General features: G+C 31.2%; 2 protein-coding genes across 2 annotated transcripts; one reads left to right on the top strand and one right to left on the bottom strand.

Moving 5' to 3' along the window:
* Positions 1-728: 728 nt before the first annotated feature.
* Positions 729-7,391, bottom strand: Phum_PHUM055020 (protein FAN, putative; the record flags this gene model as incomplete). Its single annotated transcript, XM_002423329.1, has 16 exons — positions 729-751; positions 1,071-1,096; positions 1,182-1,333; positions 1,414-1,610; positions 1,688-1,951; positions 2,049-2,216; positions 2,289-2,547; positions 2,629-2,813; positions 3,543-3,829; positions 3,911-4,063; positions 4,169-4,328; positions 4,577-4,692; positions 5,153-5,255; positions 6,480-6,597; positions 7,025-7,061; positions 7,384-7,391. The coding sequence occupies 16 exons, from the start codon at positions 7,389-7,391 to the stop codon at positions 729-731; spliced, it is 2,256 nt and encodes a 751-aa protein (XP_002423374.1).
* Positions 7,392-16,102: 8,711 nt separating this feature from the next.
* Phum_PHUM055010 (protein C6orf150, putative) lies at positions 16,103-17,200 on the top strand (the record flags this gene model as incomplete). The annotated part of the gene is made up of 1 exon (XM_002423328.1): positions 16,103-17,200. The coding sequence occupies one exon, from the start codon at positions 16,103-16,105 to the stop codon at positions 17,198-17,200; it is 1,098 nt and encodes a 365-aa protein (XP_002423373.1).
* Positions 17,201-25,559: the final 8,359 nt, after the last annotated feature.

Below are 25,559 nucleotides of genomic sequence, written 5' to 3'. Positions count from 1 at the left end.
ACGTTTTTTTTTTTTTTTTTTTTTTTTTTTTTAATGATAAGTCAAATAAAAAAAAAATAATAATAATGATGATTTTATGTATATATTTTGTTTGTACGCGTTTGTTTGTTTGTTTGTTATCATGCGTACAGACACAAAAGTCAAAATAAAAATAAAAATAATAAAAAATCAACAACTTGCGATTTTTTTTTTTAGTAAAAAAAAATAAAATAAACCCCTTTCCCCTTCCTTAACCCTCCCCTACCCTTTCTCCTCCTACCCAAAAAGAAAAGAAAAAAATTTCGGGGTGGAGGAGGGAGGTAGAACGTTTTCGCGTGCGTGTGGGAGGTGATGATAATTAAGTAAACTATATGAGGTTAGCCTAAATAAATTTTTTTTGCATCCCCAAATCATCCCTCTCTCTCTTCCTCCCCCTATTTTTTTATAAATAATAATAATAATAACAATGCATGTAATTTGGCATTTGCGTTTTAAAAGCGCCCCCTTCATCTCCTCCCTCCCCTCCCTTTCAGCAATAATTTCAAAAAAAAAAGTGAAAAAAAATCGGCGCTTCTCTTTCCCTTCCCTTCCTCCCCCTGTATGCCTATACGTTAATTATAAATAAGCGATGATGATTTTAATGATAAGAAATAAATCGAAAGTGATAACATTTTGTCTTCTGCTTCTTTTTTTTATAAATACAAAAATTATTTAATCAATATATTATATATATATATTTATAAATCCTACTACTTTTTTGATAACTTCTTTACTGGTTGAAAAAAAATTTTTTTTTAACTTTAAGTACATTTTACAGGAATGTTTCGTTTGTTTGTTTGTTTGTCTGATTGTTTGTTATGTAAAAAAAAATCATAAATCGATTGTCAGATAAAAATAAAAAAAAATAAATAAATATAACCGTCTTTGACGAAAAAAAAAAACAAAAGAAAAAGAAAAAAAAAAAATTAAATAAAGAAATTAACAACAACGATGATTGATTGATTGATTGATTGACTGATTTATTAATTAATATCTTTGCTGGAATTCGTGATGCCATCTGTTGAAGTCGATGTGCAAAACGACAATCGTACCGGTTGATAATCCGGCTAGTAAAAACCTGAATAAAAAAAAATTATTATTATTATATTCGGGGAAAACAAAATGATAATAATAATAATAATAATAATAATAATGAAACAAACTTTTGATCGTGTGACAATGCCAACGATCTCACTGGAGCATCGCAAGCTGGAAACGCATATAATAAAGCTAATGAAAACGTTCTCCAAACTTCTACGATTCCTTTATCTCCTCCAGTCATTAAATATTCTCCATCTCGACTCAGCAGAAGACACTGGAAAAAATGTTTTGTTGTTGTTGTTATTTTCTTTCGTATCGAAATTTTTTTTACCAAACCTTTTTTTTTTTAAGTACCTGCAAGTTGTCGTTGTGAGATTCGTGTCGGAGTCTTTTACCGTTGATGGTAAATGCGACAACTTGACCTTTCTCGTAATTGACGACAATGACGCCCTCACGAGACATTGCAATGTTTTCCGGTGAATTAAATCCGGAGGGTGGTTCCAAAGAGCGAAGCAAATCACCGAAAGTCGTGTGAACCAACACGGGACCATCTGAAAATACGAAAAATTTTACGTGTCGAAGAAAAAAAAACCCGGGATTTTTGATGTTCTTCGGATCGGATACTTACTCACTGATCCGGATACCACCAATCCCAATTCTGCAGAAATCACAACGACGGAGACCGGTTGGTCGTGACCCGTTAGGGTTGCACGAGGGGTTGGCAATTCACCTTCTCCTACGATCGTTTGAGTTCTTGCATTCCAGTGCCATAGTAAGACGGTGCAATCGGCTGAACCGGATGCTATGTAACAGTCGGATGTGATGTTACATTCCGACCGGGAAAGACAAGTAACCACTCCATAATGACCAAAAACTATTTGAACTATTTTAGCTAGAGGAAACACACGAGAAAGGAAAAACAATGTTTGAAATTTTAAAGGAAAAACACACACTTCCGGAAAAATTTAAGCATGCATCATCCATCTTACCCGTTTCGGTGGAAAACACTCGAAAACTATTATCCCAAAAACCGCAAGCGACTAAAAATCTACTGTCGACGGTCGTCACGAAACAATTACTACGAACTTTTATCTTCTGACTAAAATTATCACCTAAATGTCGACGTTGCGTCGAAGTAGAAGTATTTCCGGTTTGAGCTGGAAATAAAAAAAAAAAAAAAATGAGTAAAGACTCAAAGGTGGTCGATACTTATAGATGTGTATCCTTACATAAAATGGGATCCATTGAAAGTGGTAAATTAGATCCGGAATGTTGACTCGAATCCGCATAAGTCGGACTTTGTACGGATCCCGAATAATTACTGTTCCATCTATTGACGGCAAATTGTTGTCCGGCCGTTACCGTGACGACAGCCGGAAGCGGAAGTTGCGGATATGTGTTCGCCGATATATGCACGATCGGAGAATTCGATGGGAATTTCATTATCATGCATATATCATCGGGAACGGCGGAAAACATCATCGGACTCTGGAAAAGACATAAAAATTCAAATCCTCCTCGTCCTACCAACACAAAAAAATCCCCGAAAGAGTAAAAAAAGAATATTACGAGATGCATGGCAGAACTCCTTGGCGGATGTGGTTCCATGAGAAGTTGCGATGGGGTTTGTCCGAAACTACGAATTTGATTTTCCACAGCTTCTTTCATAACGGGATCCGTTATTGAATCGAGTTCGACGTTACCCTCGTAAGTTAAATAGTAAAAAACATTTGTGGCACGTATTGCTTCTGGACCTGTTCGACAATATGAGAGAGAGAGAGAGAGAGTGAGAAAGAAGAAGATTTATTTAATGAATTATGGGGAGGTTAATTTCTTTTAAGTTAAATGCTCCATTTAGTCTGTTGACAGAATTGACTTACGGTCCATTAAAACTTAAAAGTTAATTTTGAAAACCATTTTAATATCGAGAGAGAGAGAGAGAGAAAAAGTGTGTGACTGTGTGTGTAAATCTTCTACCACCACGTCTCTCTTTCTCTCTCTTACATTTGACGATGTATGAGAATGTATGACGTTTGTCGTTTGTCGTTGACACAAACCGATGAATTAATTTTAAATGTTTATAACAATAAAAATTTTATTTTATTAATTTTTTTTTTTAAATTTTAAAAACGGAAACGATAAATTAAAAATTTTTTTTTTTTCTTCTTTCTGATGAGAAAGAAAAGGTGATGGTGGTGGTGCGTGTGTGCGCGTTGCTGTCGCTCGAAGGCGCCACACTTTTTTTTAAAAACAATTATCAGTTATTTCCGAAACACCCGGCACGTTCGTCATTTTTTTTTAAATGTCAAATGACGTGTCAGAAACGGAAAAGAAAAATTTTAACTAAAATTAAGGATTCATTTCCACCTTTTCCTGTTCGGGATAATTTTTTACACGTGTCGACTTCAGGTTGCAAACTTTGACACACTCTCCCATCTCTCTCTTTCTCTCTCTTTTCGTTTTGAATTTAATTTCTTTCTTACCCTTTTGGCGGTAGCCGAATATTAAATCGATCCATTGGTGTAATTGGCACGATACGAATTCGGATTCAAGAGCCATCCGATTGATTCTAACGAATTCTTCCGGGCTCGAAGCCCAAGGAGGAAGTTCGACGTCACCAACGGGAGATCCATCTTCTTGATGACCCAAACGATATCGATTATTGTTGACAAACATTTCAGGAAGGAAAAAAAATTCGGGTATGAGTTCTTTGACGTCGCTTGTATCTCTCTGACAATTTTTCCACGTTAATGATATCGACGAAAACAACCTGTTCGTATCGGAAAAAAAATGTTATTTCTACTCCTGCTTTCAATACCTGTGTATATTTCTTTTTTTTTTTTGTAAGTACCTGTTCGGATGATCAAATTTACCACCCTGAAGTGCGAGAAACATCGTCGTCAATGGTTCGATACGTATGAGCCAATTAAGTACAAATGCTGCTGTGGAATAATGAGTACCGTAATGAAACGGTGGAATGCTTTCGTGTTCCCACGTGTTATACCTACAACGATAAAAAAGGCGGTGATGTGAAACGGAAATGACGTCATTAAACAGATAATAATAAAAAGGAGGGGAGGGGAAGTGGATCCCCTAAAACTCTCTTTACCTTTCTTCGAAATAAGCTCGGCGGCTGGGATTTAAAGCACCGACAGGCTTTGATAAATCCCTATAGTTGGACGGCAAACTGAGATCCAAATCGGAAGAATCATAATTCGTGAGAACCCATGGGAAAACCGGATATTGATTCAAGTCATTGTACGTTCTTCCTAAAGAGAGAGACAGAGAAAGAGAAAGAAAATAAAAAAAAATAAAAGTGGAAGCTTTTCGTCAGAATTTATTGATTGTAGTCGTTTTGTTTTGTTTCTTTTTTTTTACCATCGTTTTCAACATACCTGTTTGAGCGGAGTGTGTATGCGCGGTGGTGGTGGTGGTGGAGGGGAAGGAGGAGTGGAAAAGAATAAAATAAAAAAAACCGAATAACATTTATTACGTAAAATTTAGATAATAAACCCACCTGCGATCGTGTTTAAAAACATTAAATATTCAAAATTGGAGATTTCTCTTCTCTGCCACCTTTGAGTCATGTTTGAATTTCTCATTAATTGTCTCGGCGACATCATTGACGCCCTCCTGAACGAAACAAACAACAAACAAAAAAAACGTTAATGATGATAATAATAACAATAAATTTTTATTATTATGCGATGCTAATAATAAAATTTATAAATAAAAAAATAAAAAAATTAAAAGGAATTTATAACGTAAAATATTATTATTATTTTCGTATAAACAAACAAAAATAATAATAATAATAAATTAATGAGGAACAACCATCAACAACCGACCAACCGGGTGGGTCGGTCGGTCGTCTAATAATTTCATTAACGGATTCCATAGAGTATAAAATAAATTTTTTTTTTTTTTCATTTAATTCTAAAACTTTCTTTCATCGAGTGCCAAAAAATTAAAAAAAAAAAAATCGTTTCGATTCAGAAAACAAACAAACAAACAAAAAAAAAACGTTTCTAAGATTTGAAATTCTCTGGACAATTTTCGTTCCAGACGATGTGAACGTTATTATCATTATTACCTCGTTTGAGGAATTCCATATTTTATTCCGACTCCCACTCTCGGAAGGACTTTTATGACTTTTTTCACCGTCGCCTGATCGGAAAATGCAAACATTATGGAAGCTGCGAAACAAACAAACAAACAAACAAAAAAATTAATAATATTAATATTTCTTATCTTTTTTAAATTATCGTAATAAAAACAAACAAAACAAACGAAAAAAAAAAAAAAAACTCGTATCGTTATCGCATCGGCATCATCATCATCATCATCATTATTATTATTATTATTATTATTATTATTATTCACACTGGAACGATTCGTTTGTTTTTCTTTTTCTTCTCCAGTCGAGTCGTTTTTTTCCAGATTGTCCTTCGAATCGTTTACGCCTTTACAATTTAATTATTTCATCGACGACCGACGAAATTTCGATATCAATCAATTGATATTTATCAAAACGAACAAACAAACAAACAAACAAACGATTCCCTAAAAATATAAACCATATCAACTTTCTAACTGGAATCGGATTGTTTGATATAAAAAACATTATCATTATTATGTAAAAAAAAAAAAATTTTAAATGTTAACCGATAATAAAAATTTTAATTGCAAATTAAAAAAAAAAGTTTGTCAAAATCATACGACGACGAAGTAATAATAATAATATTGAAATGTCGTCGTCGTCGTCGACGTCATCCAACATTTTTTTTTTCGTGTGGTTTGGCAAGTTTTTAAAACCTTTGGGCGCAAAAAAAAATTTTTTTTTTTTACATGAAATTTGACGCAACGAAATTCACAGCAGGCATAGTAGAAAAGGTAAAAATGATATCACTGATAATGATAATAAATAAATAAATAAATAAATAAAAACGTGCCTTAAGGTCGGTTGTCGGTTGACTGGTTCGTCGGTCGGCCGGTTGTTTTATTTTTCATCATTTCGTACCTGAACATTATTATTCTCTTATTCATAGAGTAACATCATTTATTTAAACTTCAACCCCGGACAGCTGTTAATGTTCATCTCGTGTATTATTGAGATTTCTCTCGAGATATATCATCAACCAGAAGAGAAAAACGACGTCGACGACGACGACGACGATGACGATGACGATGACGACGACATTGTTTCTTTTTTTATACTCGATAATTCACTTTTTTTTTTTTTTTTAAAGACCCCCGATATCAGGTTTCATTTTCTTTCTCATATATATATATATATATATATATATATATATATATATATATATATAAATACATACGCATATTTCATTAAGTGAAAAAACGACTGGAGATCGAAAACAAACAAGAAACAAACAAACAAACGGCTGTAATTAAACACTTACTTCTGCTTGCCAAAAATATTTCTATGGCAACATTTTGCAATAAATATCTCCGTGAAAAAATCGCTCGTATTTCCGAGAAATACCATTTTCCGTGTAGATGATCGCAATATTTCAATACCTGAAAAAACAAAACAAACGACAAAAATATTATTATTATTATTAGTACAAAGAGAGAGAGGGGGGGAACGTCAAATCGACCGACGTTCACGTGTAAAATAATTACAAACGTATCGTTTTTTTTTTTTTATTACAATTTTCGTGTCGATACGATTGTTATTACGTCACAGGTACTCGAATATTACGTAAACAACAACCGTTTTTTTTTTTTTTTTAATGTTTGTTTTAATGTTTGTCGGGTTGTTTCTGAGAAATTATAACACGAAACAATCGAAAAGAAGAAGATTTAGAGGGGGAAAAAAAAACCTGGAGAAAAAGTCGGTAGAATTTTTATTAACAACAACAACAACAACCCCAAAAAATTCGTTGTATTAAAAATGGCCGCCGAATTAGCGGTTTTGGTAGGTGGGGCTTTTTATACCCTTCACGTCTCCCGGCAACGGATATGCGCTTGCTTGCTTTAACCTGGATAAAAAAAAAAATTCCAGAGCATGGTAATGTACTTCTTCCTTTTTTCTCCTTATTTTGTAAAAAAAATCAATAAAAACTTTTTACTTTTTTTTTTTTTCTCCAGCAAAAAAACGGAATTTACTATTTTAAACCAAACAAACAAACGCGAATAATAATAATAATAATAATAAAAACACGTTTTCTGGAGAAAAAGATGAAGATTATTATTATTTACACGACGACAAACAATTCATGAGAATAAAATTATTCATTAATTAACGTCGATATAATAAGTTCATGTTCTCCATCTTTTTTTAGTTTTCCCACTGGAACTCACTCGCTCATCCCTCATCCCTCTTTATGGAAAAATCCAAACTAATTTTATTTTCTATTTTTCGACGTCATCATTGCATTGTAATTAATAAGTGACCTTTCTTCCTTTTTCTTTTTTTTTTTAAGTAAATAACGAACGTTTTGGTGGTTCGATAGGGGTTGTTTTTATCATCCCCTTATATAATAAATAAATAATAATAATAATAAACAAATCACATAATTTGTCCATAATTTAAAAAAAAAAAAACAAAAAAATTGAAATTTGATTCGTGCTTTATCGTATTTCTTTCGTACCAGAATTTTTTTTCCTTCTTTTTCCCCTTTTCCCTCCTTCTCCTCCTCATTATCATCATCATCTTCTTCTCCTTTGTTCTTTTATTTACTTGGGTATTACAGAAGATGGAAAAGAAAAACGTGAGATATCAAATGAAAATACCAGAAACGCGTGCAAATCACCAACCGAGATAATTTTTTTTTTCACTCGCTCACTCACTCACTCTCTATCTCTCTCTCCCCCTTTTTTTCTTCTCTCTCTTCCATCATCTCTCTCTCTCTCTCTCTCTCTCTCTCTCTCTCTCTCGCTTTTTACTTCATTACGACCCCTCGTCATATTCGATTTATTTGACACTAATTTTGTTTATGATCCTTAATTTTGTTCTGGTTCTCCCTCTCCTCTCTTTCCCCCTCCCCCTCCCCCCACTTTTAAGTATGAACAATCAAATTTAGATGAGTGCAATCCATTTCGAAATGCAACATTTCGACGATAATTAAGTTTGTTTTCGTTTGTTGTTGTCTTGCTCCGGAAAGAATAAAAAAACATTTTCATATCCTTTTTTTTTTTTCTTTCTTTTTCTTTTTCCATTAGTTTCGTAGAAACCTTTCCCAAGGGGTTCGGGATCGGGGGGTGAAAGGGTGGAAGGGGGACCGGGGGAAGAGGGAAGGAAACAACATTAAAACATTTTCCAAGTGTGAAATTAATTATTTCACGGTCATACAATAAAAAATGAAAACACCTTTTATTTATCCGCGTGTTCGATATTAAAGTGTGGGAGGAATCATTTTCAGGTGACACGTTCACAACGTGACGTCACAAATAAAAAAAATTACCTTCTGACACGTTTAATTTAACAACAACAACATGAAAGGCTACAAAAAAATTAAAAAGGTTTAAATTTTCTCTTAAGTTTTTCCTTTTGAATCTTCCAGATTTACAACAACAAAACAACAACAATAATAATAATAATAGTAATAAAGAGGGCGTTTAAATATTTTTTTTTTAAATCAAAATTTAAATTGATACCTAAATAAAAAGACATCCAATTGACAGGTTCATCATCATCGTCATCATCATCATCGACGATGACGACGACGACAATAACATTTTACGACCATGACAAAAACATCATGTTTTCTTTTATCAATTACACCCTATTTAAAAAAAAAAAGAGAGAGAGAGAATAGGTAATAAAAGCACGTTTAAATAACAAAAAAGACAAAAAAAAACAACATGGCGACGACGGTTTTTTTCTTCCAAAATAATATTAAAATACGTACCTAAGTGTTTACGTGTGTGTGTGTATGAAACGAAACACAATTAACAACAATAAGAAAAACATGTTTTGTTTATTTTTCTTAATAAAAAAAAAAGGGAACCGAACCCCTACCCCTCCCTTCCCTCCCCTCCACCCCTGTGTGTGTGTGTGTGCATTGTTGAATTACATGCAATTCAATATATAATTGAAGGATTATAGCATATTATGGAACGCTCTTGACAAAAGAGGGTATCGAATTTTCTTTTTTTTTTGTTGCCCGAAAATGACGACGACGACGATGATGATGATGATGACGGTACGTGAACCGACGGTGTTTGGTACACGCACACGCACACGCACTCTCTCTCTCTCTCTGTCTCCATCGCATTATTTTCTCTTTTTCATTTTTTTTTTGCACCCTTGACGACGGACAAAATTTCGTTATTAATTATTATTTCACGGATGCCACGGGGGGTATAGGCGGCCAGGGGGCGTGAGCGGGGGGCGGGGGGGGTAAGGAAGAAGAATTTTCCTTTGATAAAAATTAGGAAAAAATTTACACGTTTGAAGAATACCTGATAACCCCGATGATAACCCGAATCGCCCACGAAAATCAGCATTGATGATGATGATGATGATGATGTTGACGTTGACGTTGACGAAGATCGCGATGATAATAATAATAATAATAATAATAATTTCTTCTTTTATTTTACTGGAGATCCAATTACTATTACGAGTATTTTAGTTGAGTTTCCGTTGATTTGTGAACGGTTTCTTTCTTTTCTTTCTTTTCTTTCCATTCTTCCGTCGCATTTTTTGTAACTTGATATTAATTCTCGTTTTATTCCTTTTGACAGACACTGACAGTAATCCTTATGACGATGATGATGATGATAGTTTTTCTTCTTTTTCTTCTTCCACGGGAGACCGATTTTCTCTTAGACAAAACATTTTTTTTTCATAACCATAACTTTTTTTTTTTAGCTTAACTTTTACAAACATGATCGTTTGTTTTTAATTTTTTTTTTTTTTTCTTGTTCATTTTTAATCATCATCATCCGTGATTTTCTTTCTTTCTTTCTTTCTTTCTCTCTCTCTCTCTCTCTCTGTCTTTTTTTTTTACAAAAAATTTTACCGAATTCGTTTTAAATTTCGAGTATGTTTTAAAATGTCGGTCGAGTTTTTTAAAAAAATTACACACGCACGCACGCACAAATAAAAATAAAAAAATTTTATCCCTTATTATGTATATATAACATACGACTAACAAATGAAATAATGATAATAATAATAATAATAATAATGAAAATTCTTTTGTAACATGTAACATTTGTGTCTGTTTGTTTGTTAAGAGTATTTTTTTTCAATTCACGGTTCAGAGATTTTTCTTTTTTCTATTGAGAAGGGAAAAAAATTTTAAACCTTTTACCTCGTGTACACACGTATTAAATTTATAAAAAAAGGAAAAAAAGGAAAGAAAAGGAAAGAAAGGAGAATCCATATTTAAAAATCAACCATTTAAAGATTATCCATCTCCCCCCACCTCCTCCTCCCTTTTTAAAGCATTTTAAAATAAAACCTTTTCCTTTTTATTTTCATTGGCAACAATTTGTTAACCTTTTTCTTCTTCCTTTTCTTCTTCTTTATTATTATTATTCAAGGTTTTTCTTTTATTTTTCGAGTACATTATTGATTTTTATTATAAAATAGGGTAACGTAAAAAGGATAAAACCGGCGACGGTAACAACTTTATTATATAAACCAACGACGAAATTTAGTCAAAAAAAAAAAAAAAAAAAATTTAGGGGGGGGGGAAATCGCAGTATTAATTATCATCATCATCAATTAATTACAAGAAGCATCGAAAGAATCTCTTTGTGTAACGAAAAAAAAAAAGATTTTTCTAAGGGATTAAAATTTTTCAAAAGATCAACCCCCCCGCCTCCACCCGCTCCCACCGATAATAATAAATCACACACAAAACAAACTTTAAAATATCAAGGGAAGTTAAAACGCGGGAAGAATACGGGGGGTTTTAAAGATTGCACACAGATTGGAAGGCAAAAAAAAAAAAAAGGTTGACAGTCGTTCGTGAATCCCCGCCGCCCCCCTCACGCCGAAACCGTCTCCCTCCTCTCTACCTCCCCACTTTAGGCGCCTGACAAAAAAAAAAAATTTTTTATCAATGAATTTTTTTTTACCTTTATTTGTGACCTTTTTTCCTTTCATTCAAAATTTTTAACTGGAACATCAATTTTTTCCTTTTTTTTTTTTTTTTTTTTTTTTGAGGAGCTTAATTTTCGAAAATGAGGAGAGAAAAAAAGGTTCTGGATATAATTTTAACTAATTAGAAAAAAAAAAGAAATTCGATGCCTCGGATTTAACAAAAAAAAATTAGAAGAAGAAAGGAAGGAAAGAAGGATTTTTTCAACTTTTTGTTTCTCCCGTTTGCCATCCAAATTAATCCCTTACGTCGAAGGGGTCGATTTGTAATTTTGTTACAACCAGACGAAATCTGACGATGGTTGTTGTTTGTTGTTGTTTTTGTTTTGTTCTTCGCTCCGTTCAAAATTTCAATGTTTTAACAATTTACTCTCGATGAGTAAAAGCTTCGGGTTCTCGCGTATTTTTTTTTTTTTAAACCTTTTAACCTTTCCCACAAATTTTATCATTAAAACCTTATCGATCAATTTCCCTCCGCTCCCCCGGTGTGATAATAACGAACTATCGGGGTCAAAGAACTTTAAAAAAATTTTTTTTTTAAATATTCGAAAGCAAATAAAACGAGAGTTGACAACGAATAAAAAAAAAAAAAATTCTCTAGAGCTACCAACAACAATCATACACTTAAACGCACAAACGCACATTCGTACACACGCATACGCACACGCACAGACAAACAATAAGGAGACATTTTCCTTTTTTTTATTAGTAATCGTAAGAGAGAGAGAGAGAGAGAGAGAGAGACGATTACAACAAATGTCAATCCGTGACATTCATGAAACTAAATTTACAACTTAATATAAAAAAAAAGTAATAATGATAATAATAATAATATTTACCTTACCATAATGTTAATTACACTTGTTTTGTTAAATCAAAATATCCATTTATAATAATACTGATAATGATAATGATAATAAAAGTAAAAAACAAAATTACGACTCGATATAAAATACCAAAAAGAAAGAGAGAGAGAGAGAGAAAATTATTTAAACGTTGGAATTTTGTTACTTATAAAAATACCAAAGCCTATTTAAACGATGATGATGATGATGATAATGATGATAATGATGATTTTTTGTTTTATTGTTTTTAAAAAATCTTTAAATAAATGCTTTCACATTTTTTTTTTTTTTTTTTTTTTTTTTTTTGTGATAGTAATCGAGTGATGAAATATTTGAATTTAGTTCAACAACGTGAGTTTCGAATAGTAAAATTTTTTGGTTGTTGGTTGTTGTTTGTTGTTTTTATTTTATTTTATTTTTTATTCTTGAAAAAAAAAGGCGACCGAAAGGTGAACGTCAGATAGTATCTAACAAAATTTATAATCTGAACCGGTTCGATGTCACGTGGAATTTTAACAAGGAACAACATAAAAAACAAAGAACAAACGACGACAACACACACACACACACCATTTAGGTACCTTCTTTCTTTTTTATAACGTATTTTACAAGTACCAACATAATTTTTAATGACTTTTTATTTGACTATATCTTTTGAGATTTTAAAAATAAATAAATAAATGATTAGACGCGTTGTACGTTGGAATTCCTTCCTCCCCCTCCCCCCCCCCGAAAGAAAAAATCTTTTCGAAATACAATGACGACGATGATAATAATATTATTAAGAAAAAAATAAAAATCGAAAAACGAAAAACGAAACAAAAAGAAAAAATAGAAAAAAAAAGGGAAACGAATAAAATGCACACGAGCTGAATTCAAAAATAATTTTAACCGGAAGAGGAGGAGTCCGTCAATGCCGGATACTATTTTTTTTTTTTTTTCCTCATCTATTATACTAATATACTTGTATAACGTTATTTTTGTATAAATAAAAAAATTCCGCGTTCTCATTGGTCAAACGTTTAAATCAATGAAGAAATGGGCGGAGCAAACGTTTCGAATGCAATAAGGGTTCAAATGGTTAGGGATTTCCCATTCGCGTAGATTTTTATTACATGAAACAAAAATTCGAATTAAATTTCCCTCAAAACTCGAAACCGTTCATGTTCTCAAGCCGACTCGGGGTTGTAGTTTTTTTAACTCAATTTCCGGTACAAATGAAATTGGTAACAGTGTTAAATTTTTATAATTATCGACGAAAAAACTCGAAAGGATGGAGAAAACAAAGAAAATTTCACGATTTTAAGTTTTAAATATTTAAAAATCGAGCCAATGACGGGAAGCAAAATAATATTCCAGCAGTCACAAAATAAAACTTTGGAAAAACCTTTTAAGGTTCAAAAAAAAACCTTCTGCTGACATCTTTTAATCGCATTATTGTAACAAAAAAAAAAAATTTTACTAAATCCAACGAAAAAGTAAAATTTCCTCAAAGTAAATACGCTACATCGATCATTGCTTAAAACATGGTAAAATTCGAGAAGCAGACGACAAATAATTTAAAAACGTATTTCTTTTCTTTATCTTTATCACCGCTATACTAAACGAAATTAAAACCTTTAAAATTTTTTCAATATCCTCTTTCAAAATTTTTCGAACGAAAATTTTCTTATCAATCCTAATCGTTTTCACATTTATATTCGTGTGAATAAAAGCGTGTAAAGAATTTTCTTATCAGTAAAACTAAGTAACTCTATTAGTTTATCAATATTTAAAATATTAATTTTTATTACTTGTTCGAAACAAGACCGGATGTGAAGTGATAAAAAAAAAAAAAAAATGGAAAAACCACTTAAAAGACAACCCCGTAAAATTTTATTTTTATTTAAAAAAAAAAAAAAAATCACATTATCATAATAAATAAATTAATTATTAATAAAAATAAATTTTTTTTTTAGTAAATGCAAGATAACAACAACAGCATCCTTTCGGGTATCGTTTGTTTGTTTGTTTGTCTTTTAAATACGTTTTATCCTCGTAGAAAATTCCAGTAACCGCCCGGTTTCTGTTGTTGTTGGGGATCGCAAAATTATTAAGAAAAATTAACGAAATTTAAAAAAAAATCAATCTTATCACCTCCGCCATATTGCCCTTAAATAATAATAATAATAATAATTAAGAAAATTTGGAGATATAACTCTTTGAACGCTCGCATACCTGAGTAAAAATATTTGACAGTTGATATAAATTAAAGGTAAACTTTGAGAGGGACTTGTCATGTAAAATTTACAAATAAGGTGTGGCCGAGAAATGTAAAAAAACCATGACGGCACAATAGATAAACATTCGAAACTCAATTCTTTTTAACGAAATTATCAAAATGTTTAAAACGACGTAAAATGACCTTCTGACGCGGCAATTTACCAATTCCCCTTATATTCATCTTACGTTTCATAAAATTTTCAAATGAAAACTTTAAGTTTTCCCTTGAATTATTTTTTCTAAAAAAAAAAAAACTAAAATCCCTTAGTTTGTTTTTGTTTGTTGTGAAGTGTTGCACACATTAAAAAAAAAAAAAAACTTCTAGAAATTTCTCTCTCTCTTTTTAATTATATTATTATAATAATACGCATAACGTTAATAATAATAATAATAATAATAATAATAATAATAATAAAACAAATTATTAAATGGTTAATTTATCGGTAAATAAATAAATTAAAAAACAAACAAAGAAAATTTTTTTTAATGTGTGTGTGTTTGTTTGCGTTTGCGTTTTTTTTTGTTGTATGATTAAAAACCGTTCGGCGAACGTATTTTTTTTTTTTTTATTAATCTTTTAACGTATTAAATTTGTTTTTTTTTTTGTCTGAACCGTTCGATTAATGGAATACGTTTTTTGTGCGTTTATGTACGAATATTATAGGGAATATGAGCATCGTAAATATCAATTATATTTTTACTAATTATTATTATTTTTTCCTTTTAACCTTTTGAACTTTTTAAAATTTAAAATTAAAAAAAAAAATCGATACGAAAGAATATTCTCGAAAGCGTCGTTAATCGATATAATATTTTTACCGGCAGAAGAAAAAAAAAATCGATCGAGATAATTTAACAAATTGCGCATATCCTGGACCTTTCACGTTTTTTCGCATTTTTTCGCATTTTTCCCTTTAAATTAATTTTTTTCTTTTTTTTCGTGTGTTGGCACACTCGATCCCTTCTAGAAAAGTGTTTAAAAAAAAAAAAGTGCAAACTAAAATCGGGTTTTGCTAAAAAAAGAGAAAAATCGACGCTTTAAAAAAAAAAACGAATATGCATAAGTTTAGTAAAATAACGACCGGCACAAACGATTAAAAATTATTTTTTTTGTGGACAGCCGACGGACGATAACAAACAAACAAACGAGCAAACAAAGAAATAACAATCGACAACATACACGAGACTATTTATTTTTATTAATAATAAAAAAATTTAAACGATCGATCGACAAAATTTGTTTTAATAAATTTACCATCATCATTATTATCATTATTATTAATGTTTTTTTAAAAATAATAATAATAATAAATAAGAAATATATATGTATATTTTACCGCGTTGATGATAGTGATAATGATAATAATAATAATAATAATAATAATAAGGTTTCATCGCCTCCGTGAAAAAGCTTTCGATAAAAAAAAAAAATTTAGGCTCGATTTTTTTTTATTATTTCTTTCAACTTATGAAATAAATTATTATTTTTAACCGTCGTCAAGTTGGCAATAGTTTTTTTTTTATTGTGCAAAATTGGCACGCTTGAAAAACAAATGATAATTTCAAAAAAAAATTATTTAAATAAAAAATGTGCATAAAAATTAGTAGAAAAGTTAAACGAAAGTTTTCTTTTTTTAGTTGTTTAAACACAAAGCCAATAAAATTTAAATAATAATAATAATGATAATGATAATGTTGATGATGATAATAATAATGATAGTTTTTTTTTTAAACGTCGTTTGTGCTGGATCGGTAACAATCCGTGTAAATATTTTTAAAATTTACATTTAAAAAAAAAAAAATAAAAAAAAAATTTTTTTAGCAGGAGTCAACAGAAGTTCCAGAAATAGAATTGAATATGTTGGTGCCGCCTGAAATGATGGCAGCTCAATCTAAAATGTTATATCAGTTAAACAAGTATCACGGTGAAAGAGTGCAAGCGAGAAAAGCTCAAGTTGCTAAGACGATACGCGAAGTGTGCAAAGTGGTGCAAGACGTTTTGAAAGAAGTCGAAGTGCAAGAACCACGTTTTATAAGTTCACTCACGGAATGCAACGGAAGGTACGAGGGTTTGGATGTGATCTCACCGGGTGAATTCGAAGTCGTCCTATACCTGAATCAAATGGGCGTTTTCAATTTCGTCGACGACGGAACCCTGCCCGGATGCGCTGTTTTAAAACTAAGCGACGGCAGAAAGAGATCCATGTCCCTTTGGGTCGAATTCATAACGGCATCCGGGTATTTAAGCGCTCGTAAAATCAGATCCCGATTTCAAACGTTGGTAGCTCAAGCCTGTGATAAATGCGCGTATAGAGACTCCGTTAAAATGATCGCGGACACGACGGAAGTGAAATTGAGAATACGGGAAAGATACGTTGTGCAAATAACGCCCGCATTCAAGTGTTCGGGAGTTTGGCCGAGATCCGCGACTCATTGGCCCATACCTCACATACCCTGGCCTCATCCGAACCTCGTGGCCGAAGTCAAAACGAACGGTTTCGATTTGCTATCGAAGGAAAGCGTCGCGCTCCAAGGGAAACAATCCGCGATGGAAGGTGACGCGTGGGTTTTGAGTTTCACAGAAGCCGAACAATCTCTCCTGTTGGGAGGATGTCGGCGAAGGTGTTTGAGCATATTGAAAACCCTTCGTGACCGACACTTGGACCTACCCGGTAATCCCGTCACGAGTTATCACATGAAAACCCTTCTCCTGTACGAATGCGAAAAACATCCGAGAGAAATGGAATGGGACGAACCCTGTCTCGGCGACAGGATCAACGGGATACTCCTTCAACTTATATCGTGTCTACAGTGTCGACGGTGCCCGCACTACTTCCTTCCAAATTTAGATTTGTTCAAAGGTAAATCGCCGAGCGCATTAGAAAACGCGGCCAAACAAGTATGGCGACTAACGAGAGAACTATTAACAAATTCTAGATCTTTAGAAAAATTATAAAAAAAAAAAACGAAAAAAACCCGCGTTATTAATAATAATAATAATAATACTATTAAATCAATACGTACGTACATAATTATTAATTAATAATGTGTAAAATAATAAATATAGGCGAATAATTTATAATGCCGGACGCTAGTCAATAAATAAATAAATAAATAAATCGCAATAAATAAATAAAATATGTACATAAAAAAAATATACATAAATACATACATACATAAATAATATAAATAAATAATTTTATATATTTATCTTATTTGTTTGTTTTCTGTTTTTTTTTTTTTTTTCGAGCTTTAAATAAATGTTTGAATGTTAGCCGATGATTATTATTTTAATTATTATTATTATCATTATTAAATACCCTTTGACCTCTCACCCAACTTTTTACAATTATCATTATTATTATTATTATTAAATAAAATTTTACAAAGTAAATTTACGAACGGAAGCGAGACGTTTTTTTTTCTCAATCACGCGACTTTTTCAATTCAATTCAATTATTATTATTATTAGAAATTATTTTGGAAAAAATAAAAAATTATTAAATAATAATAATAATAAATTTTTGTGTTGCGTAACGCGAGAAGCGATTGAAAATAAAAATAAAAAAAAATTATTTACATAATTTATTCATTTTTTATTTTTTATATGATTCGGACTCCACCTATGTAAATCGTTTTGCTACCATTTCGTTTGTTGGTATACCAACAAACGTCGTCGTCATAGGTGATAACGCCCTTTTTTCTCTATCGTTTCCGGTCGTTCGATATATAAATTCGATACGAGTCGTCGTCGTCGTCGTCGTCATAATCGAATATCTCGTAGTTATTGCGAAAAAAAGAAAAAAAATTTTTTTCATTACGCACCTGCCGCGAGAGAGTTTAACATATCATCGATCGTACAATAATAATTACCCGTTGAAAAAAATTTGATAGACAAACAAGACAACAAACGGATGTACAAACGGAAAAATTCACTCTCGAAAATACCAACAAAAAAAAAAATTAAAAAAAATTAAAAAAAAAAATTAATTACACCTTTTCTTCATTTTCTTCTTCATTTTTTTTTTGTTTTTTTTTTCGAATTATTATCATTATTATTATTATTATTTTTAACCAGGTGGTTTAATTGTGGGCGTTTACAGGCATACCAACCGTTGTTTGTAATGCTTCATGTACACACAAAAAAAAAAAAAAAATGGAAATTTTTTAAACTTAAAAATTTTTTTTATTAAATTTCGGTCGTACACACAAAACCGCCTTCGAATTTTTTTCTAGAAAAAGAAAGAAAAATCTCACGATTCTTTTGCATATATTTTTTGTTTGTTTCACCTGACACGTTTTTTTTTACCCATTAAAAAATTATTATTCTGAAACCACGTAATTAAAAAACAACAACAAAAACAACCATAAAAAAAAAGAAAAAAATTTTGTGTTTTACGCCCAATTTCACTATTTCAGCAAACACGAAATTTTTTATATTTAAATTTAAAAAACAACCCAACGTACACAAACAAACAAACAAAAATTTTTCAATAAGTAAATAAATATTAATAATAATAATAATGATAATAATAATGATAATAATAATGATAATAATAATGATAATAATAATAATAATAATACAAATTACAGTCTTTTAACGTCAGTTTGTGTAAAATATCCGTGAGTTATTATGATGATGATCGATCATCATCTTGTGCGTGCGTGCGTGCGTTTGTACGTGTGTGTGTGTGCATACGAACGCAACAACCACAACCAGAACAACTACAACAAAAAATTTTTTTTTTCGTGACATCGGTCACGAATTTTATTTTAATAACGTTCAAAAAAAAAAACAGAAACAAATCCATCGATTCGTCTTCTCGTACTTTCGATATGTACGTCCTCCTATTAAACAAACGCTAAGCAAACGCTAAACAAACGCCAAACAAACGATTACATAATTTTCTTTCTCTTTGTGTCACGACGATTGTATAACAAAAAAAATCTCCTCATCACAAATTATACAAGTCGCCTCAAACCATTTTCAAAAAAAGTTTTCGCAAAAATAATATTAATATTAATATTAATAATAATAATAATAATAATAATAATAATAATAATAATAATAATAATAATAATAATAATAATGATTTAAACGATTCGAAACTCGCACGCACGCACGCACGCGAGCACACACACAGGATTCGATTAAAAAAATTTCCCGGTTATAAAAGAAAAAAAATTAACAATTTTTCCTATTAATTCAATAAAAAAAAAAAATATTTTCCCTCCATTTTTCTTTTCTTTTCTTTTTCTACTTCCACGTCATTTTAACAATTATAACGATCATTAATTAATAATCCACGGCGTAAATAAGCAAAACTAAGACAGAGAAAACAACACAACACAATGTAATAAATAGTTTTCGTTGTTGTTATTGTTGCGATTATTAATAATAAATAATAAATAAATAAATAAATTATTTATTAATGTTATATATGTATACAAACGAGCCGTTAACAACCCGTAATATTTTATTTATTTATTTATTTAAAAAAAACGAGATAAACGGTCGCGCGCGCTTTTATTATTTCCCGCGCATTTATATATATAAAAAAAAAATATTTTTTGATTTATTATCAATCGAACGTTATTTATTTATGACTTTCCAATACACATAAATAAATAAATAAAAAAGTGAAAGTAATAATAATAATAATAATAATAATAATAATAATAATAATAATAATAATAATAATAATAATAATAATAATAATAATAACGTTTTTACATGTAAAAACCGTTTGAAGATCACGAAAGAACGTTCGGTGACGGCGGTTCGTTTAAGAAAATGAATGAAAAAAAAAAAAAAAACGATGGATTTTTTACAAAAAAAAAAAAAATTAGTATATCGTTTTAAAAATCCCTCCCCTTTTCCTCCTCCTTCCTCCCTCGATATCCCTGGGGATTTCATCAAAGACAAAACAAAAACGAAAAAAAAAAATTCCCGTTCGCAGGTGGGAAAAATGTTTTACCCCCAAAAACCATAAAATCCACTTTAAACCAAATGAATAATTAAAGAAACCTTTTCAAGACGTTCTCCCATAATAATAATTTTTTCCCTTCTTCTTCTTATTATTATTATTATTATTGAAACACTCAAAAAACATGTTGTCATGTCACGCGGGGGTCAACACAAACATAATTCCAATCGTCACATTATTATCATCATCATCATCATCATTTCGAACAATTTATAAAAACCCGCGTTGTCCTGCGGGTTTGGGAATAAGAAATTCGGCATTTCCGGTCCCCGTTTTAACGCTATTCTCCCATTATTATTATTATTATTATTACGACGGAGATGAACTCACGCAAATGGAAACTTTCAAACAAAAAGAAGTTAACTAAAATATCTAAAAGAAGAAGAAGAAGAGAAAAAGTTTTTAATCCATTATTCTTTTTAAGTGTTTTACTCTTATACTACTCTCAACCGTTCAATTCTGGCTAACATCAATTTATCCCTTTTTTTTTTGTCGTTTTATCCGACACTTTTATATATATTGATAATGCTACCGACGACGATGACGACGACGACGACGACGTCGTTTAACGCTTTAAAAACATTTATTATTATTATTATTATTATCGCTACTACTAATACCACGACCGTCATTCATTACTTAAACACACTTAAAGTTTTCCACTTTTCTGTCGTTTTAATTTAAAAAATTACGACGTTGGTAAATAAATATTTTAAATAATATATTTAATTACTCGAAAATAATTACGTAATAATGATGATAATGATAATGATGATGATGATGATAATGAAGATAACAAAAATATTTAAAGGAAACAAAATGAAATTCGCGTTTCGCGAGTGGGAAAGAGAGAGAAAAAAAATTCCAATCGTGACATAATCGTGACGAATAAATGTTAAAATCACGCACACGCACACGCACACACCCCCTCCCCCTAGAAAAAAAAATTATTTGAATTTACCGGGAGAGAAAAGAAAAATTTTCATTTTCTCATCCTAATCTCATCTCATCTAACATTTTTCTTTTTTTCCTTTTTTCCTTTTCTTCCCCTTTTCATTTTTTTTTTCCTTTTTTTTTCAACGCGTAAAATTTTCCCTTTAAATATTTAATAATAATAATAATAATAATAATAATAATGATTGTCAACAACGTGTTATACTTTTATAATCATCGCCGTGTAACTTTTCCGCGTTTTTTTTTTTTTTGTAACGAACGAACAATTATTATTAGTGTGGCACACTAACAGTTATTTTAAACGTTAAAAGAAAAAGAAAAAGAAAAAAAGAGAAAACGTCAATTATCGACGACGTCGTCCATTATTCAAAACTGCAAAAAAAAAAAATTTAACGTTGAGAGAACGAAAAAAAAAAAAAAAAAATGAAAAGTAATAATTTAAATTCATCCGGTTCAGTATTGTGAATAAATATATACATATATGACTAAATTATACCTGAGGTATTTTTTTTTTTTTTAATTTACGACTCGGCGGAGAGAGAGAGAGAGGGGGGGCAGGCGGCGGTTGAGTGAGAGAGAGAAGAAAAACAAATAAATAAATGATGGTAATCACACGATGATGATGATGATGATGATGATGATGATACGAATCGATAAAATAAATATTTACAAGATGACAAAATTTTCAAATGAGAAAAACTTTTTTTATGCAAAATAATAAAATAGTATGAAAAGTTGACAAACCTTTACAAGTATGAGAGAGAGACAATCTTCTTTTTCGTATTAAACAATAAAAAAATTTCATTTCCTTGAAATTGAGAAAATGATGATGATGATACTGGTGGTGGTAGTGGTAGCGAAGAAAGAGAGAGAGAGAGAAAAAGTCGTAAAAACAGTTGTCGATGGGATAATAAAAACAACGACGATGATGATGACGACACCACCACCACCACCGACACCGCAACCTCAATCACCGCCAACAACAACAATTACGACAAACAAACAAACAAACAAGTATCACGTTTGTTTGTTAAATTGATATTCGTTTGATCGTTTTGCGGGGGGAGGGAGGGAGGTGAAAAGGGAGAAACACACAAAAATTACTCGAATACTTATGCAATCCTGACGTAATTGAAATGGAAATTTTTTTTTTTTTTTTTTTAAGGAAAATTTTCCGACATTTCCCAAAGCCTCAAAGGTAATATTAAACAGAACCGATGCCGACCCTCATTCTCTCTCCCTCTCCCCTCCCCTTCCACACTTGAAAAAAAATATGAATCTTATATTTTATACAATTACTAAATGGAATAAAGTAATTTTTTCCTCCCCCCTCCCCACCCACGTGAAAATGTTTTTTCCTTTTTTTTTTTTTTTTATTTCTTTCGCACCCCTAAAATTGATATCAATTTTTCTTCTTCTTACACGTTTCATAATATTTTTAAATTTAAAAAAAAAAAAAAAAAAAAACAAAAAATTTATTTAAAAAAAGAAAAACAAAAACCAGGTACCGAATTTAAAAAAAAAAAAAAAAAGATTAGCATCGTTGAACCTAAAGAAATAATAATAATAATAAAAAGAAACCGACATTATGTGTGTTTAAGAGACCGGAAAATAATGTTTTTCATATTCCTTTGTACGAAAAAAAAAAAGGTAAAATATCTCTCTCTCTCTCTCTCTCTCTCTGTGTGTGTGTGTGTGTGTGCGTGCGCGTGTACATTGTAAAAACTAAGAATAATTCACGAAGATCGTCGTAAAAAAAAAAAAAAAAAAAAAGAAAAAAAAAATCATAATTGAAATATGTAGTTATAATGGACGTGGTGTGCGAAGGGATGTCGTGGCGCCAGGCATTATCCCCCCTGTTATCGATGATGATGATGATGATGCTGCATCTACACTACTCTAAAAATGTCAACCGCACCGTAAATAATAAAAAAAAAAAATGATTTTTTTTTTTTTTATTATTCGCCCACCTAAACGCTTTTAAAAACTATTCAATAGATTGTAAATTATCACACGAGTGAAATGGTATAATATACCACACAATCTATCCCATAGGTTGGCTGACATGCGAAGGTGGTGTGGTATTTCATTGTTTTATTCTTCCCCCCTCTCCCTCTCCCTTCCTCCCCTTTGAATCGTTGAGCCTTGTACTACTACTACCACTCGTTAAAATAATAATTACAAAGTTGTGCCACCACCACCATCATCATAAAAATAAGAAAACATTGTTACGATCGATCGATGCAATCGATTTCACCCTTTTTATCAATATTATCTTCTTTCCCTCACCCTCACCCTCACCCCCTCCTCCGCTTTCTCTTCCTCCTCCTTTCTTTTCCTTTCTTTGAAAAAATTTTTTTTTTTTTCTGATTAATGTTAAATAAAAATTTGATTACTGTCGAAAATATGAAAGCGTAATCCTCCTCCTCACCCTTTTCCCTTTCTTCTTCCTCCTCATCCATCCTAATCGGTTTTTTTTTTATGTTCCAAGGGAAGATTTTTCATCCCGTTCGTATCGACCTTTCAAAAAAAAAGGGGGCGAAAGAACAAATTGTCTAACTGAATAAGATCAGAGATTTATGTGACCTGCCACACCAAAAACCGTTTGTGTCCGTAACCTTCCTTGTTTTTCCAACTTTCCAACCCTTATTTCTTTCTCCCTTCCTCTCTCTCTCTCTCTCTCTCTTTTTACACGCTGATTTCTAATGGAAAATGAATGAAAAATCTCCCTTTTCTTTTTTTTTTGCGTTCGAACAACCATTTTTTTAAAAACTCTTAGGCAGATGTAATTCTTTCCTACTCGATCATTTGCAACGAAAGAAAATTCTCAATAAAATAAAAATAAATAAATAAATTTTTTATTTATTAAACATTATTAAAATAACCTTTTCATCATCATCATCATCATCATCGCGGCATAAACTAATGTTAATAAATACTTGAATAAATAAATAAATCAATCGATTGATACTTTTCATTTTCTTTTTAATGTTTTTAATAAATTAGACGGCGTGTGCTCGCGCAAGTTTATTCTTTGTTTTTGTTGCAACAAACAAGCAGAAGATGAAGCAGAAGAAACAGAAGAAGCAGAAGAAGTAGCAGAAGAAAATAAGACAACACAAGAGAGACGAAGATTTGATTATTTGACCCTTAATAAAAATACATAAAATAATAACCAATAAATTCTATCATAGACGATAGTTCGTTCGTTCGTTTGTTCGTTTGTTTGTCGTCGTCCCCGTCGTCGTCTCTTTAATAAAAAAAAAAAAATCACAATCGGAAAATTCTTTAATATATATATACATATTAGAAAAATTCACATCCTCGTTTAAAAATTAGATTAAAATTTGAAATGAAAGGAAAAACAGTTTTCTGCGTCAGCGAACCGGGACGACGAGCGCCACGAATTGGAAATGGTATAAAAAATCGGCCGAGTGTAACGAGGTGTGCAAATCACAAAGACATTATTTTGATTAAATTGTCTTTTTGCCAAATGTATGGTTTCCATTACTTCTTCATCATCTTCTTCATCTCCATCTTCTTCGTTTTCCTACCCGTTACGGTGGATATACGACTATAATACGATTAGTGGAAAATCATATATAATATAAATGAAAATGTTCAAAAAAAAAAAAAAAAAAAAATGGAGTAGTAGTAGTCCGTTAGAGTACAACATTTTAATTAAATAAAAAAAGTATTCTCTCTCTCTCTCACTCTCACTCTGTCTTCTGCTGCTGCAAAAACGAACGGAAACGGTTGGGTAGGGGGAGGGGAACGAAATAACGGAAAGGATTTAAAAAAATATATATCAAAACGATCGAATGTAAATATCTAACCGGATTGACATATGAATAGAACTCGACAGTTATCAAAAATTATTATTTTCTAGAAAGAAAGAGAAAAAACATGTTCCGAGTTTTTTTTTTTTTTTTTGTGGTTTCTGGTACCTGATGAAACGTGATACCTTATCTGATAATAAAAAAAAAAAAAAAAACCAACGTTGTCGTTACTGCCAACCGAGATTAGATACCGATCGGACCCAAAGATGAAAAGCAGTTCAAGGCATCTGCCACAATTTTTTTTTTTTTCCAAAACCCGAACGCCATAATTCGTGTTTTTATTATTATTATTATTATTATTATTCCCCTCCCCGAAAAACAAACGAAATTTGGTGGTGGTGGTGGGAGAACAAACGTTAGAAATATTTGTAAATCCTTTTTCGCCCTATATCCCGGTCAAAAACAAACCGTTAATGAATCATTAACGTATCGGTCATTAAAAACAACCCGAGGCGGAGCTTTTTGTTTGTACCAACCTGACGAATCAACCTCCGAACCTGACTTCTTTGAATTAATAACCCGACGTTTGTTTTTT

Source organism: Pediculus humanus, genomic scaffold (genome assembly GCF_000006295.1).
Source record: "Pediculus humanus corporis 1103172107403 genomic scaffold, whole genome shotgun sequence".
NCBI lineage: Eukaryota > Metazoa > Arthropoda > Insecta > Psocodea > Pediculidae > Pediculus > Pediculus humanus.
Note: the sequence above shows the minus strand (reverse complement) of the source record. Positions and strands in the feature narration are given on the sequence as shown.